This window comes from Sycon ciliatum, chromosome 1 (genome assembly GCF_964019385.1).
Source record: "Sycon ciliatum chromosome 1, ocSycCili1.1, whole genome shotgun sequence".
NCBI classification, from domain to species: Eukaryota; Metazoa; Porifera; class Calcarea; order Leucosolenida; family Sycettidae; genus Sycon; species Sycon ciliatum.
The window spans coordinates 67,916,480-67,932,792 of record NC_088643.1 but is presented as its reverse complement, the minus strand read 5'-3'; the positions used below and the strand labels follow the sequence as shown (position 1 = coordinate 67,932,792).

The window sequence follows — 16,313 nt, the reverse complement described above, 5'->3', positions numbered from 1 at the left end:
TAGCAAATAGTGTCAGAATTTTGAGCAAACATCACTCTGTTTCCAAAAGCTAGGCCTTCGTAATACTAAAAATCTGCATTAGTGACGGGGTAGCTCCGAAATATGGCATGCAGTTTTGAAGTCAGCCTCAGAATATGCGCCATGCCCAAGGCAACTACATACTCACAGTGGAAATTGACTGAAGCTTCACAAAACAAGGGTTTTCAGTACTTTTTGGACTCAAAATCCCTAACGAGTAATCTATAACATAAGTACATAACGATTACTTGATTGATAAGGAATTATCGATCGCTTACCGAGTAATTGGTATAATCGTTTCAGCCCTAATTATAAGTTAGCTTTCAGTACAGCGCAACAAGTGTTAGATTCCATGTGCTCCAATGGAATCACAATGTGCTTGTATGTGAGATGGGGGACGGGTGTTGAAGATTCGATAAAGATGAGCGCTGCTCAAACTCAAGTTGCTCAAGTAACAACACACATACCAAGTGCTCTGTACTGTAGTCTGGTACTGTACTGGCTGAAAAGCTGTGGTACATGCTGTAGGCAAGAGTGCATCAACGGGGTTATGTACTCTTGATGTAGACCAGCTACAAAAGTCACCCAGACTGGTCCAGAGGAGGAGGGTAGTTGCACACATGATCTACAACCACATACTTGCCTGGCCCTGTGGCGGTGATATCGCTTCATTGTGCCTCTCTGTCTCTCTCTCTAACTCGCAACAAACAAATGAAACAAAATAGTCGAAAGCCAAATAATTACTACTTGTTAGACAAAATCCCTAGGGTGTTTGGAGTGTGCGTACCGGTATACATCATACATGCCACTCTTGTTCACCCTCCGTGTGTCCCGTCGAACCCGTTCACGCCAAACACGCCTGTCTGAATGCGCCTTAAGAAAGTAATTCCAAACAGAGTATGAAGGAGCAGCAGCAGCAGCACTAGATTTGTTAAAAAAATAGGACCAACGTCCAAAGATGATAGTTACATGAATATTTCATATTTCTTCCACATAATTATGAACAGTGATGGCACTAAGATGGCTGGGAGAGGGGGGTTGCTCATAAGAAAGTCAGCATGGGTAATTTGACAAGTAACTCAAACCTAACAAGAATATTAAATGCATACAAAAATCATCCCAGCAGCGTGCACTCCCGTCACAGGCAGTCTGAAAAATGACAATCATGGAAAGCCCCAAGCGTTAAAACACGGAATAAATAAAGCTGTGAAAATTGATCCTCGCTGGGCGCGATAGGATTTTCTCCACTTACCGTACCACACTCTACCCGAAGAGAGCACGCCAGTGACACACAGGGCGCAAGCGTGAGGAAGGGGGGGGGGGGGGGGGAGCATGTTCATACTTGGGAAGTATTGCTCACAGTGACAATCGCTTGCACGGACAGCTGGGAGGCTGCAAGCCAGCACTGGATAAGATCTAATGACACTTGCAAGTAAGTCCTAATGAAAATAGAACCTGCCAGCAGCTACACGTAGTTATAACTCCATCTTGGCATCGGCTAGCGGCACTGATCCCGACTCCAGAATGATGGTGTTGCAGCTGGTCAAGCCGCGTAGATTCTTGAGGTAGCGTGTGAAGGCCATGGTGTGCATCGAGTCATAGGTCAGCAGACAACCAATGAACACCAGTATATGAAAGATGGTGTGACTATGCAGCTGCACAGCAGACACAGGCACAACACAGCAAGCTAGGTATTACACATACATGTACATGTACCGTACTTTACCGAGTATACCAGTAAGCCGCATCCAAGTTTCTTGTAAGTAGTTGTAAAGAAGTGCAGACATCTTCCCTATGATTATAACACCGCTAATTTGACCATCGTAGTATAAGACTTTTTTTGGGTGAATTACTGAAGCTTTAAAGGGGAAGTTAAGGCAAAAATTAAAATTTCACCAGTTGTAGTCTTCGGGGTGCTGAGTCGAATGGTCTTGGTCCGAGAAAGCTGAGACGCTCCCTTCCTACTTGAATCCCAATCGAACTCGCGCACTTCCACCGAAACTGGGTGACTGCGCCCTACGAGATGGGGATTTGTATGCAAAATGTCACTAAAAGCGCCATTTCGTTCTTATAAAAGCACGGATGACCGCGATTGGCCCATATGTTGTACTCTTTTGGACGCCGAGTCGACTGGTTTTGGTCCGAAAAGGCTGCGATGCAGCGTTCCTCCTTTATTCCCAATCGAACATGGTTGAAGAAGCGGTCACGTGCTCCTGGGTGCCAAAATCACCTGGTCACCACGCCAGCAGGCGACAACTTTCACACCAAGGTTCAACTCGAATGACAGGACTGCACCCAAAAAAGGTCAAAACAGGCTGTAAGTTGTACCCTGCAGGCACGGTGACCAGGTGACTGGTGTACGCAGGAGCACGTGACCACTTGTTCAACCATGTTCGATTGGGAATTAGGGGCGAACGCTGCATCGCAGCCTTTTCGGACCAAAACCAGTCGACTCAGCGTCCAAAAGACTACAACATATGGGCCAATCGCGGTCATCCGTGCTTTTATAAGAACGAAATGGCGCTTTTAGTGACATTTTGCATACAAATCCCCATCTCGTAGGGCGCAGTCACCCAGTTTCGGTGGAAGTGCGCGAGTTCGATTGGGATTCAAGTAGGAAGGGAGCGTCTCAGCTTTCTCGGACCAAGACCATTCGACTCAGCACCCCGAAGACTACAACTGGTGAAATTTTGATTTTTGCCTTAACTTCCCCTTTAAGTGCGGCTAAGGGCTGGGTTCCACTACGGCTCCGCGGCACTTGGCTGCATGCAGCGGAGCAGTGCGATTCCACTGACACTCGCCATTCGCAGTACCGCGGTCGTGCTCAACGTTTTTTCATGATGTTTTACCTGCCTGCGCCCGCGAAATCGAAAAAATCCTCGTGTTCTGGTCTGCGCAACGAAATTAAATTTTAAATTTTAAAATCTCGTGTATAAAACAATGCAAAAGTACGGGAAACTGGCCCAGGTCGCGGCTCGCAGTTTTCGATCAAGCAGCATAGCGAAAGCTCGTGGCGAGCCACGGCCTAGCTGCACCAGCCCGAGCCGCAGTCACTACGGTATTAATGATGACATTTCATGCCGGGGATGACGTGCAGCGGAGCCGCAGTGGAACCCGACCCTTATACTCTGGAAAATACGGTAATCAGCTGCACACCGTTTCAACAGATTCGACCCCAGCGCGGCAGGTTTACTCTGTCAGAAGCCTTCCAGTCACCTTCCGGCCCCGCTGCTGCATTCGAAACATACTATTACAGTATTACAGTCGACCTACCCTTATAACGATAACCTCTATAACGATATCACCCTTATAACGATATTTTTCTGCCAAACCAAATCACTCCATTGACTTGTGTATACAATGCCTTACCTCTATAACAATATTGCTATAACGATATTACCCCTATAACGATATAAAATGGGCTGACCAATCGACATTTTCCATTTTAGGCCATCATTTTTTATAGCTATGTTTCGCGTCGTCCGCACGCATACGTTTTGATTTTTTTCGGAAAAAAATAAAAAATTAAACATGCACAGTGAGTGTACGATTGTGCGAGTCATCAGTGTGGACAGGTTGCATACGGCGAAGCTGGGATTCAGAAATGGCCTCTATAGCCTAGGCCAGCGTTGGTAAATCGTTTGTTCGGCATCTGGGAGCAATATTCTATGAGCTTACACCAGACCGCATTGATCGCCTAAGCTGAGAGGATGCGTCGTTCCGGAGCTCTTTGCACCGCTGCTGAAGTCTGAGTACAATATTCCAGCGAAGCATAGGCACCAACGGTTGCCTCCTCTGTCCAAAGTGAATATTTACTCATGCTGATAACCCAGATGTTGTGCTTTGATGTACGATTTTTCTTTCGAATGTACACCATGCACGAGCTATTGTGCTATGTACAGTGCATACACCTCTGATGAGCCTTTTTTATTATTTTGCAACTTTTTATTTTTTTCCACCTCTCGCATATGATTCTGGAAGTTGAACTGACGCGAAACATAGATATAAAAAAAGATGGCCTTATAACAATATCTAGCAGGGAATATGTAGAGCCTACTATCCAGGCCAGGTAGGGCAAGCTTCACTTGATAAGTCGTTGGGACATGACGAAATGCAATGGGGCACCAGTGGGCACCTTGCTGTGCACATAATGTGCATGTATGTCAGTTTTTATGCTATGGAGAGTGTAAAAATGAACAAAATCCATGCATTATGACGTATGTGTATGAAATGAACCAGTTACCCCTATGACAATATTACCCTTATAACAATATTTCGTGGTGTGACGCAAATATCGTTATAAGGGTAGGTCGACTGTACTCACAAGCTCAGTGACAGTGCACTGAATGCCCTGGTAATTCAGCAGAGAGGAAGGATAGACATCGATTAGAAACTAGAATCCTACACCCCCCCCCCCCCCCCCCCCTCCAACAGAGACATAAGACACAGGGCAGCAACAACGGCACAATTACAGCACATAGGAAATTTGATAGCCCTTTCCACTCACCACGATGTCACACTTTCCGGGAAAGAAGCGCTCCGGCACTCGCAGCATGTAGATGATGGCGCCACTAACGTAAGAGATGCCCATGTAGATAAGTGACATCATGGCAACATTGTGGCACGCCACAGTCCAGCCATACAGGGATAGGACATGAAACACCGGGACCAGAGACATTAGGCCTGCACAAAGACACAATGGACACAATAAACACGCCACTATACAATGTCGAACATACCACCAGCAACGCCCAGACCCAAGCTCATGACCGTAAACAATGGCGAGAAACTGTCAACAGATGTGTTAGCTCATGCTTCGAGTGACATGCGAAACCGTATATTATTATTATTTAAAACAGAGAGGTTCCAGGCAGTCCAATAGAGTGCTCAATACCGAAAGGCAGAGCTAGTTCAAACAATAATGAGAGGATGAAAAAGTGTTTTAACTCCGAGTTTCATGCACTAAGCGATCATCAGAAAACTCAAAACTGTTATCTGATGATCGCTTAAATAGTGCATACATGTACTTTTCTCACCTGCATTTCTCCAATCTACATTTGCTTTCACATTGCTCGCTGCTCATGTAATCACGCCTCCAATAGTGCAAGCTTTAGAATATAAGTGTTTCTTGTATTAGTTTTAGATCTAATAATGTTCACTTTATGGTACCATAAATATCTTTCCTTTGTTGTCCAACTCTCAGCGTGATGTAGATTTCTGATGATTATCCCACGAAAACGACGTTCAAATCCTGACATATTGTTCCATTGTTCTCGTGGTATGAGTGCGCTCATTTTACTTGTAACTTTCATCGATATTTATTATATTACCGTATTATCTCTAATATAAGCACAGTCTCCAATAATAGCACGTCTCCAATAATAGAACACCTTGGGGCGGCATTCAAAAAATAAAGTGCTCAGTCTCCATTATAAGCACACTGTGTAAATTCATTATCGGTACCGGCGAAAAAACCCCTGAAATGTGTGTGTCATACATGAATTTGGCATGGTAACATTCCTCTGAAATGAGGTTGAAATAATAATGGAACAGTCTCCAATAAAGGAACGTCTCCATTAATAGCACGGGGCGGAGGTACATTGAAAAAATAAAGGACCGTGCTTATATTAGAGATAATACGGTATACGTAATAGGGATGCCATCGGGTAGGAGGGTACCTGTCAAGTGCTACCCGTAATAAGAGTCGGTAGTCGACTAGCAGATTGTGCCTAAAAAGTTAATCGGGTAGTTGGAGTACAGCGTTTTTGCAATGATGCATGTAAGAAGTACGGCTACTGTGTACAGTTTTCTACGTGGAGCAAGTGCACACTCACTGTACAAACACGGTTGTGCCGATCCCGCTGATACAATACCATGTACCAGTGTACTCGTGCCATGTCAAAAATACTGGATAGGGTACCCGTGCTACGCGGATAGAAGTACCCACAGTGTACCAGGGTTCTAGCCAAGGGGGGGGGGGGGGGGGGCGTGAAAAAGTGCCGCCCCTACTCATTTTCCGATTTTTGTGTTTTTTCAGGCCATATTACGAAAATGCAGTCGATAGTCACTACTAAAGGGTTCATAAAAGCACATTTGTCTGGGGTGAAGTCGGGGGTTCGCCCCGTATGTTGCATTTTGCACGGCAAGACAATTTTGGAACATGGAAAAATGGGTTTCGGGGTAGCTGTGTTTCCCATGCCCCCCCCCCCCCCCCCTCCTCCCTACTATTTTGACCTGGCTAGAACCCTGGTGTACTATTGGTGGACTGCAAACCCTCACTGCCCATCCGAGCAGGCAAAAGGTTCACTTTGCCCGCACTCACCTAGACCAAGGAAGATAAATCCGCGGACTCTATGGTAGCCGGGCATGCTGAATTTACTCCACATGGAAACGACCACGCACAGAGATCCAAAGATCACGATGAAGTACGTGTAGAGCGAGCGCACTTCATCGTGACAGTAGAACGCATAGTAGTACCACATGATATTGGAGCCCGTGATCAGTATGGCAATGCCACTGTAGTCCAGCCTGGCCATGCAACAGCACAAGAAGTACACACAACATGTAGCATAAAGGCTCAAGGTGCATAATCCCCAAGAGTGTGCAACTCCACTAACAGTTCTATCCCAACACATTTTTTTAAGTTGACATTAATTTTTTCTGATGCAGTGCGCGTTGTAGACGTATCCTGGACCTGTGCCGTGGTGGACAAAACCCCATAGGATCCTGAACAAACTAGTGCAAGGAAACACGTGTGATGTATTGCCACCCAGCACACACGTAAATCACTCGTGCGAGGAGAATTACATCAAGAAATAACAACTTTAAATAACAACTTTAAATTCTGCCAAGACGGCATGGAGTTGAATGTGTCGCGGGTTCAACTATGTCAGCGGCGTGTTTTTACAACTCAAATCCTATACACGGCAGCCCCCCCCCCCCCCCACCAAGAGTAAACAACTCCCAAGTATGCCATATCCATGATGCAATCCACATGACTGCACACAGAACTGCATTGCGTGCGGTCAACCTCACATCTCATATGCACGGATAGAGTTGGGCTATAACATGGAAGGATGTAATTCTGAAAAGGAGTCGCGACAACACTCCATCAGGAGTGGCACACTCTTCACTTCAGGTTCATGTGCAGTCTTCAGAGTACTAATATTCAGTGAGAAACATGACTGGAGTGGTCAGAAGAAGCCACTGGTCACATACCTGCTGAAGATCTTCGCTACTCCACTTGAGTGTGCCGAGACAGTGTGGAAAATGGCCGAGAACCCCATACAAAGGACTGCACTGCCGAGAAACAGCAAATGTGACAACTGCTCTTGCCATGGCAGCTTGCTAGGATGAAATCGGAGAATATCCTCCCTACAGGCCAACATAAACAGCAATAAACGCCGCACAGTAAGCAGCAATGCAAGATGAAAATGCCGCCACAGGAAAAATTGGATGGGTCAATTCATCACTGCATACACATTCAGGCACCAGCATACTCGGCTTGGCAACACTTCTTACCAAGGAAGTGATACATTGTACATTCGGCTGGAAGAATGCATGGACAACCAGATACACTGTACTAGTGTGACTTTGTCAGCTTGCCGTCAACATCACATGACCGAGAATGCATCAACTTCTCTAGATGTGACGGTATGCCCTCGACTAAAATCTGTCCCCTTGGAAAAACGCGATTCCGCGGCCGCGGCAAATTTCGCAGAAATTGCCATCATCCGCGGAAATCACGGAATCCACACTATTGCCCGCGGAATTTGAATTTTTTAGGATAATTTAGTAAAATTACTACTCAGAAAACAGCAGAAAAACTACTTTGCAATCTGTTTGAGCACATTATGCTCTTGCGAGTGTAGGTGAGTGCAAAATCTCCAAGATTCTTCACTCTCATTCAGTTTGTGACTGCAAACTTTAGTGTGAAAAGTACTCCTTCATGCAAGGAGGGTGAAAAACTTGCAGAAAGTGCCGCAGATTTTTGATTTTACCACAGAAAATGCCGCAGAAAACCTCCCTTTTCCCCGCGGAATTTGCCGCGGAATATTGAATTATTGGCCGCGTTTTTCCAAAGGGACAGTAAAATTAATTGCTACGCAGAAATGTCGTCAACATCTACTGTCGCGGACATGGAAATCCAGTCGATTGACCGGGGCCGGCGCCCTCAGCGCCTACAGAACGTAAGTCGGTGCATGCAGTGCACAACCATGTTGATCCGATGCGGCCAGCAACAGCGATACGTGCTACGGCTGCATGGCCAGCGCCCTGGGGCCGCTAGACGTGCGACCGGATTTCCATGTCCACCACAGTATTTCATACATGTATGTACATGTACACCTTTTTTTATCCCAACAATAGATATCTACTTTTGTACGCAATGGTATTTCGTTGTTCCCAAGGGTATACATAATTTTGTATATGATTGTGTTAGTATTATCAAGAGCAAGGGGGTCATGAACTCCTCGTATTATTACATGTAAGTTACCAAGTTTGATCATTGAGCTAACCTGGATGGGTAGAAATCGATGTACCAAAATACGCCCAGTGCCACGAAAGCCAAAGAGCCGAGAATGTGAGTCCAAATGTTCATAGTTTCAGTGTGCAGCCGAAATATACTCTTCGCACATTGAGAAAAGGAGCCCGTGGGGGATCGGTGCCGTGTGAGAAGATAATTATTATCTTTCAACCAGTCAGGCAAAGCATCGAAAGGAACAAGCACAAGCGACCTGGACTTTTTTACACCGCCGGTATTCGGAGAGCCCGTGGCCTCCTCAGCTTGCGAAGATTTTTCCCTGGCCATCATAGAACTACTTTCCTGCCCACGACTTGGGAGCTGCTGGATTCACAACTACAGCTACAACCAAGAGTTTATAAGAGTTTATGAACTCTTGCTACCAATAAAATGCAATGCCGGTACAGGCAACATAACACTTAACAGCCTTGGAGAAAATCAGAACAACGTTGACCAAATTTTGTAAATGGTTCGACCTCTGCCACTCTGTACTGTATCGCGAGCTCAGTACTACCACACCCGTACCCGTGACAGTAGACTCTACGAACAGTACTACTAGTTCAAGTACTACTAGTACTACTGAGTACTACATAGCTGTCATGTCTTGTCACATGTATGATGACAATGATGTGTATGATGTACGAGCATGTGGTAGTACAGTTATCACTATCAGCAAGAGTACATGAAAACCGGTTTTCATGTACTCTTGCTATCAGTTATCATTGGTTATCAGGTTATAGCTCTTGACTAGTTGTACTGTTGTAGATCTACACGTGGTAGATCTACGGGCATTCCAGGGAGACACATACTAGTACAACATGTACCGCCTACCGGTACGCGGTAGTACCAATAATAAATAATAATTCGCGGGATTCGCGTTGGCATCGCTTGAATGTTCAGAAACACACAAACTAGCCTTCGCTTCCGCAGGCCACCACTATGCCTATGCCTTGCACACCTTAGTGGCGAATGCAGACCTCACAAGTGAGTCAGGGGAGAGTAGGTGAGTCTCTCAACCAATCGGGCGTGTAACGGCCCATAACCCTGTAAACTGCATCCTTGTTACCCTCACTCCGAGCTGTGAGTACCCAGTTGACCGTGGGTGTCGGCGCAGTTCACCACACATAAAAAGTCTTTACTCACGTAAAAAGTCTTTACACGCTCCCTGCTACCAGCGCGGGTCTCGAACTCGGGACCTCATGATTCGCAGGCAAGCCTGCAAACCAATCGGCCATATGCGTTGGTCCACCAGTACCAAGAGTACATAAACCAGAGTGTGCAACTGACTGAGTCTGTGCATATCAGATCTGAAACAGCGCAGTTCGTGCACTACGTCACCCTGATGAGAACAGCCAAGCCGCGACTTGCGTACAGCTCAAATTTTCATGTTTCATAGCCCGGAAATCAGCCAAGTTTGCTTGACTTTAGACGTCCTGTTTCAGGATTTCGGTGTTTTGTGTGACTGTGTACGCTGCGTACATCCACCGACAAGTAAAGTCACCAGGCTATCCGTCTCAAAAAACCGAAACCAGGACAAACTCAGTGACCTGCACCACCGCGACTGGTTACGCAACTTTTCACCGTACCTGTGGCTTACCATGCCGTCAGAAATGACGTAGTGCACGAATTACGCTCCCACAGGAACCATCCCGAGTTGCACACTCTGGTTTATGTACTCTTGGTAGTACTAGTAGCACCAAGAGTACATATCCCCATGGGGTTATGTACTCTTGGTAGCATGTGACAAGCATAGCGTTGTAATGCATAATGCAGGGACAGAAGTACAAACCCGGGCTCAAACCTGGTAGACCCGGGTTTGTAATAATTAAAAAAAGGCATCTGACTTGCTCATGCCACAGCCACGTGTACATGTCCAATGTAAAATGTACATAGCATTTACATACCAGGTAATATCAGCGTTCCAGAGTTTCATGTACAGTACAGGTGTATGCCACGTATCCGGCGGCGGTCGCCGGTCGGCCATCCTGCACAATGGTAACAGGGCACGCCGGCAGCTCATGCATGCATGCACTGTATCCACAGTCCTACTTCAAGTAAATGTGGACAGTGAACATCATGAACGACTTACGTAACGGCCGTTGCCGTTACGCAATGTTACATACAAGACATTACAAGTCAATCTACATGATGATTGTTTACTGTTGCGGACATTGAAATGATCCGGGGAGAAGTCAAGCAGCCCGGGGGCGCTGGCCGTGCAGCCGTGAGCACCAGGGAGTCGTAAAATTTTACGACTCCCTGGTGAGCACTGCTGGTCCATTTTTGCGGTGTTACCATGGTTACAGAGCTTGTACATGGCGTACGTGCTAAGCAAGCCAGTCAGATCAGGGCAACTCCGATTTCCAGCTCAATACAATCATCAGTCGCCCACACGTACATGTAGTAGCAAGAGTACATAACTCCAAGAGTATGCACATGGGGTCTGGTACGGCACACGGCCTCGCTGCATTACGTAGCCACAAACCATGGGCCATTGTGACATTATTGATCTGCTACGGTTTCCTGCTTCCAAATCCGCTTTCCTCAGAGACTTCAGATGGTTTTTGTACGTGATACGCCACACATAGGCATTGCCTTTGAACTTCAAGTACCATGTTGGACGTGAAATCATTGCGGCTAAACCATAGGAAAAATCAAATCAAAGACCTAGTCACTTCTAACAGTATACCCGGTACATGTACATGTGCATGTACATGTGCATGTATATCACTAAAACCGTCAAGCTTTAATATAATCAATCTCTACCCTGCTGTGCAGTGCACACACATGAATGCATCTCTACATAACCCGCGGCAGTGGAACGACTTTGAGAAGTAATGGTACGAAAGGCCTGGTCAAAACAGTTTCCTGAGTGGCTTCTGTGCTGCCGCATGTAACGGTCCACCCTCTTTGGCACTACTACTACGGCACTGAATTGTGTATGTCAGACTGTTCAAGATCAGGTGTAGTTGCTGGACTCTAGCGCAAAACTTGTGCCTCAGTTTTTTAAAGTTACCTTTCTTTGTTTTCAACTGCTGTAAACCCGGGATTGCTTGCCCGTTTTAGTTCGCGAATTGCGATGACAGACTATTTTGTGCCTGCAAACGTTTGCCATTGGAGTCAATTTGATGATTGACTGAGTCTACAGTTTCGTGTGCGCACCCACGTGCTCTCACACACACACATGCTCACAGTCAATTCTGCCGTCGCGAGTCCCATTCGGGACGGATACGAGAATAATAATAGAGAGGTTCTGCAAAACGAAAATGCGTACAAACTTTCGTTCTACGTCATGAAGTGCGAAACTTCGCACGAACTTTCGCAACTTTGGACGCGAAACTTGCAGGGAACGCGAAATGAACTGTCGTACACACTTTCGTGAGATAGGGTCAAGGTGTACGTGCGCTTGGCCCGCGCAAACTACGAAAATGTGCAGAACGCAAAGTTCGTGCAAAAATTCGTACACACTTTCGCAAGGACTGTCGCGAAACTTCGTTCGAATTTTCGTTTTGCAGAACCTCTCTACTAATAACCCACATACTTTCGCGAATAACCCACGTACTTTCGCGACTTCACACCCATCGCGAAAATCGCGAACATTTCAGGATCGCAAAGCTTTTTGGGTTTATAGTATTGGAAGCGGTTACATGTACCTGCTTGGGTACACATACTTTTGTTTCGATTTTGACAGCATGTTACAAGGCGAGGACGCGTAGTGCTCCTGACTACAACCATAACCCGGTTGGCAGAGTCCCGGTCTTGCGCCAACCGGGTTATGGTTGTAGTCAGGAGCACTACGCGTCCTCGCCTTGTATTAAACATGCTGTCAAAATCGAAAAACATGTTAAACTACCAAGCAAGGCTTCTGTATATACCGTACACATACTTGTACCTACTTGTTGTTGGTTGTGACAGCATGAAACAAGGTGGAGGACACTGTGTTCGGAAACAGTGACCTTTCTACAACCATATATCTACGATTGGTATAGCCCCGGTCCGTTGGGACCATCTGAACCATAATATTTGGTGTTGAACCCAGTTCTGACCCTCAGTATGCTAGGGGAGTTTTTAGACTTCTCCTAACGTCAGTCGGGTATTCTTTGATCGCTCCTGGATGTTGTCCTGATAGTCATAAATATAAGTAGCTATTCTAACCTGAATTGTTTTTTCAACTTCTGCCCATGACGTCCATCTCTCAGCTCGTCAGCTGACAACAGTTACTGTCACCACCATGACACTGTCGTGAGAAGGTGCTCTCTGTAGACGAGGTTGGCGATGTCCCGGCACGGCCATGGGTAGGCCTTCACCACGTCGGAACACCCCGACTACACGTTGGTTGTCCCCCACTAGTACCACTGAGAACTAACCGTTAGTAATGTTAGTAATGTTGTTGATGTAACTGTTGTTGTTGTGACGTAATCTCGTACTGTTCAACAAACTTGAATTTTGAATTTCTTCTACAATTTCCTCCACATCCTCAATCTTCAATTTTAAACTACTACATGTACCGCAATTTCATCACACATTTTTGGTAGCTACATGTATGTTCGTACACACTTAAAAAATCCCAACGGACCGGGGCTCTACCAACCATGCATGGATGGTTGTAGTACGGTCACTGTTTCCGAACACAGTGTCCTCCACCTTGTTTCATGCTGTCAAACCAACAACATATGTGAACTAAAACAAGGTTATCTAATACTAGTACTGTATTAGTATTGGATTATCTTGTACAGTCTGTATCGGCTATAGCGTACCCTTTTGATTTCCGTGATTTTATCACTATAACTGATGCATCACTATATGCGATACGATCGATTTTTTTCCGATCGACACATGTACATGAAAGGCAAGGAAATACTTCCAGCCTGGCGTTTTGACAAATGAGCATGCTGCATAGTTGACAGTGCCCGCATTTCCATTAAAAAAATCTGTTATGTACATGACATGTATCACTATAAAAATAAGCAACATGAAGAAAGTAAAAAAAAATAGGGCGTTTGATATTATTGCTACAGTCATGTATTTTAAAGTTATCACTATAGCCGATAATAATAATAATAGTGTGTTATGCATGTTTTGATTCTTTGTTGCCATCATAATATCCGATATATCATTACATCCGATAATATTGGTTATAGTGATATTTTTACTGGATAAAATACGTTTTGCTTTTGATATTTCGTACCAATATCACTGTAGCCGATATGTATAGGATATTGACCAAGACGAGGTCTATATGGGAAATATAGGCCGAGTAAAAGACCGAGGTCCGCCGAGGTCTTTTACGAGGCCTATATTTCCCATATAGACCGAAGTCGAGGTCAATATCCTATTTATCACGATTCCTTTGCCATAACCCCAAAATTTGAACTTTTAGGAGCTATTTTAACCTTTTTAGTATAGCATTTGTACTATAGTGTACATAGGATGTTGCCTATTTTGGGTACAAGACTGTAAGAACAACAGAGTTCAGCATCTGCAGCACAGTGGCTGGGTGGTCTAAGGGGTTGCTTGAGATCCATACTGTTGTGAGTTCAAATCCTGCTTGTTCTCTTCCTTTGTCTTCTTTCTTTCAATTTTTCTTTTTGAAGTGGAGAGAAAAATTCTAAGTCCCTCCAAAGTCGAAAGATTACAATGCCTAAGTGGTCGATACAAGCGGTCGATATAAGCGGTCGATATTGCGGCGATATGGATAATATAGGACCAGTCAAGGATCACGAGAATTAGTGGAGGTCGATATAGAAGAGTGATAAATTCTTATATCCGGTCACTCCGATACAGACTGTACCTACTTGAAGTACTTGGCACTAGATAAACCTTGTTTTGTTCAAATAAGTTGTTGGTTGTGACAGCATGTAACAAGGTGGAGGACACCGTGTTCGGAAACACTGACCTTTCTACAACCATCCATGGTTGGTAGAGCCCAGGTCCGTTAGAACCATCTGAACCGTATGGGTGTCAGACCCAGTTCTGACCCTCTCTATTCTAGGGGCGATCACAGAATACAAGACTGAGGGTACGAGAAGTCTAAAACAACCCCCTAGAATAGAGAGGATCAGAACCGGGTCTAACACCCATACGGTTCAGATGGTCGCAACTGACCCATGCTCTACCAACCATGGATGGTTGTAGAAAGGTCACTGTTTCCGAACACAGTGTCCTCCACCTTGTTACATGCTGTCGCAACCAACAACATGTCTGTACCTACGTGTACCTACTTCAGTACTTGCACTTGGTATATGAGGAGGCTTCGAATAAGTGACGTGTCACTTCGCCACTACATGTACCAGACTACTGCCGTACTAGCACTAGTACAGTGTACTAGTACTAGTACTGGCACACTACATTACTGTAAAAGTCATTATATATAACGAAGTGTAGTATTCTTTTAGTATTCTTTTATTTATAGTGGAGAAACCAAAGTGCTAACTCTAACGAATTAACGAGGAGAAATCTGTCGTTAAAATAGAAATCGTTATACAGAAATCGATACATATACTGTCCTATTGAGCGTTGAGAATGAGTGAAAATCGTTACCTTTGGTACACGTAAACTAGTCAATTTTGGGAAATCGTTTTATATGCGCCTCGTTAGAACAATGGCTTTTACAGTATTACTATTATTATGATTATACACTACTACTACTAGGCACTTCAGGCGATTTTTTCAAAACGAGAAATACGCGTATTTCTTTTTTGTATCTGATTCAGATAGGTTTAGGAAGACTCCACAGAAAATTTGAAGCAAAAAGAATAACTTAGCACAGAGATATAGCCACCCAAAGTCGGAGAATTGAATAACGGCATTTTCAGTATTTCGACGGCACCAGCAGCATATCAGAAATTGGCAGAACTTGCTTCAGTGTCTATAGTGGCAAAATACCAGGCTCGCTGGAAGCAGGTCAAAATAACCAGATGAATGCAGAAACAGCATGGTTTGGAAAAACTCCGGATTTTTCATCCGTCCGGCAGCTCCGACGAAGATATCGGGTATGGTCACCATGGCAACTCCATAGCAACAGCATAGCAACTCCATCGCAACAGCATGAAAACAGTGCAGAGAAGCCTTCGGAAAAGCATAAGATGAGACTTTGAGGTAAGATAAAGTAACTACAATAATTCAGTGCCAGAAAACATTGTTGCTACATGTACAGTACTGACTTGGTGATGAGTACGGAAGAACAATGAGCCGAAGACTGAGCAAACTAGAATTTACCGGGTATTTGACGGAAAGAAATGACAAACTATTACAATAGAACATCGTCTGCAAATTTTTGGGACTACTGAAACTTCAGCAACTCCAGCATGAGAGATTTTGTGCATAGAGTGTGTGCTGGATTCTTGGTATAATATCACCGTCAATGCTTTTCTTGGTCGCTGGAAGCCACCTGCTGATCAGCTGACGATTTGTTCCGAGCAGGCCGTTTTGATGTCAGCTCTCTTGGTCCAGTCGCCGAAGTATATACTGTCCTACTCGTCGCCTGCAGGAGAGGACGACTGCTCCGATGCGACTCCAATAACACCTGGCAATATTTCTTCTTGCGCAGCCATGCGCATGGGCTCCGACGAACAAGGATTATTGCCGGGAGGACGCCTGTCGCGGTTCGCTTCCAATAACACCTCGCATTATTTCTCCTTGCGCAGCAATGCGCAAAGTGTCGGACGAACGAGGACAACTGATCCCGAAAGGAAATACGACGCTGAAGACGATGAGCTACATGGCAAATGCGTGCAACCAAGTGAAATGCCCGAAAAATCCTTGCCGATTTTAC

General features: G+C 45.1%; 1 protein-coding gene across 1 annotated transcript; it reads right to left on the bottom strand.

The window, feature by feature from the left end:
- Window positions 1-886: 886 nt before the first annotated feature.
- LOC135805062 (adiponectin receptor protein 2-like) lies at window positions 887-8,953 on the bottom strand. Its single transcript, XM_065319052.1, has 5 exons — window positions 8,535-8,953; window positions 7,237-7,392; window positions 6,341-6,546; window positions 4,526-4,701; window positions 887-1,673 (listed from the first exon to the last, which is right to left on the bottom strand). The coding sequence occupies exons 1-5, from the start codon at window positions 8,828-8,830 to the stop codon at window positions 1,494-1,496; spliced, it is 1,014 nt and encodes a 337-aa protein (XP_065175124.1). The 5' UTR covers window positions 8,831-8,953; the 3' UTR covers window positions 887-1,493.
- Between the last annotated feature and the right edge of the window lie 7,360 nt (window positions 8,954-16,313).

Excerpts from the sequence above, each read along its gene's own strand:
- LOC135805062 (XM_065319052.1), bottom strand. The coding sequence starts at position 8,830 with ATGATGGCCAGGGAAAAATCTTCGCAAGCTGAGGAGGCCACGGGCTCT. Across the intron at positions 7,393-8,534 it reads ATCGATTTCTACCCATCCAG|GGAGGATATTCTCCGATTTC; the intron begins GTTAGCTCAATG and ends GTTGGCCTGTAG. Across the intron at positions 6,547-7,236 it reads GTAGCGAAGATCTTCAGCAG|GCTGGACTACAGTGGCATTG; the intron begins GTATGTGACCAG and ends TTGCATGGCCAG.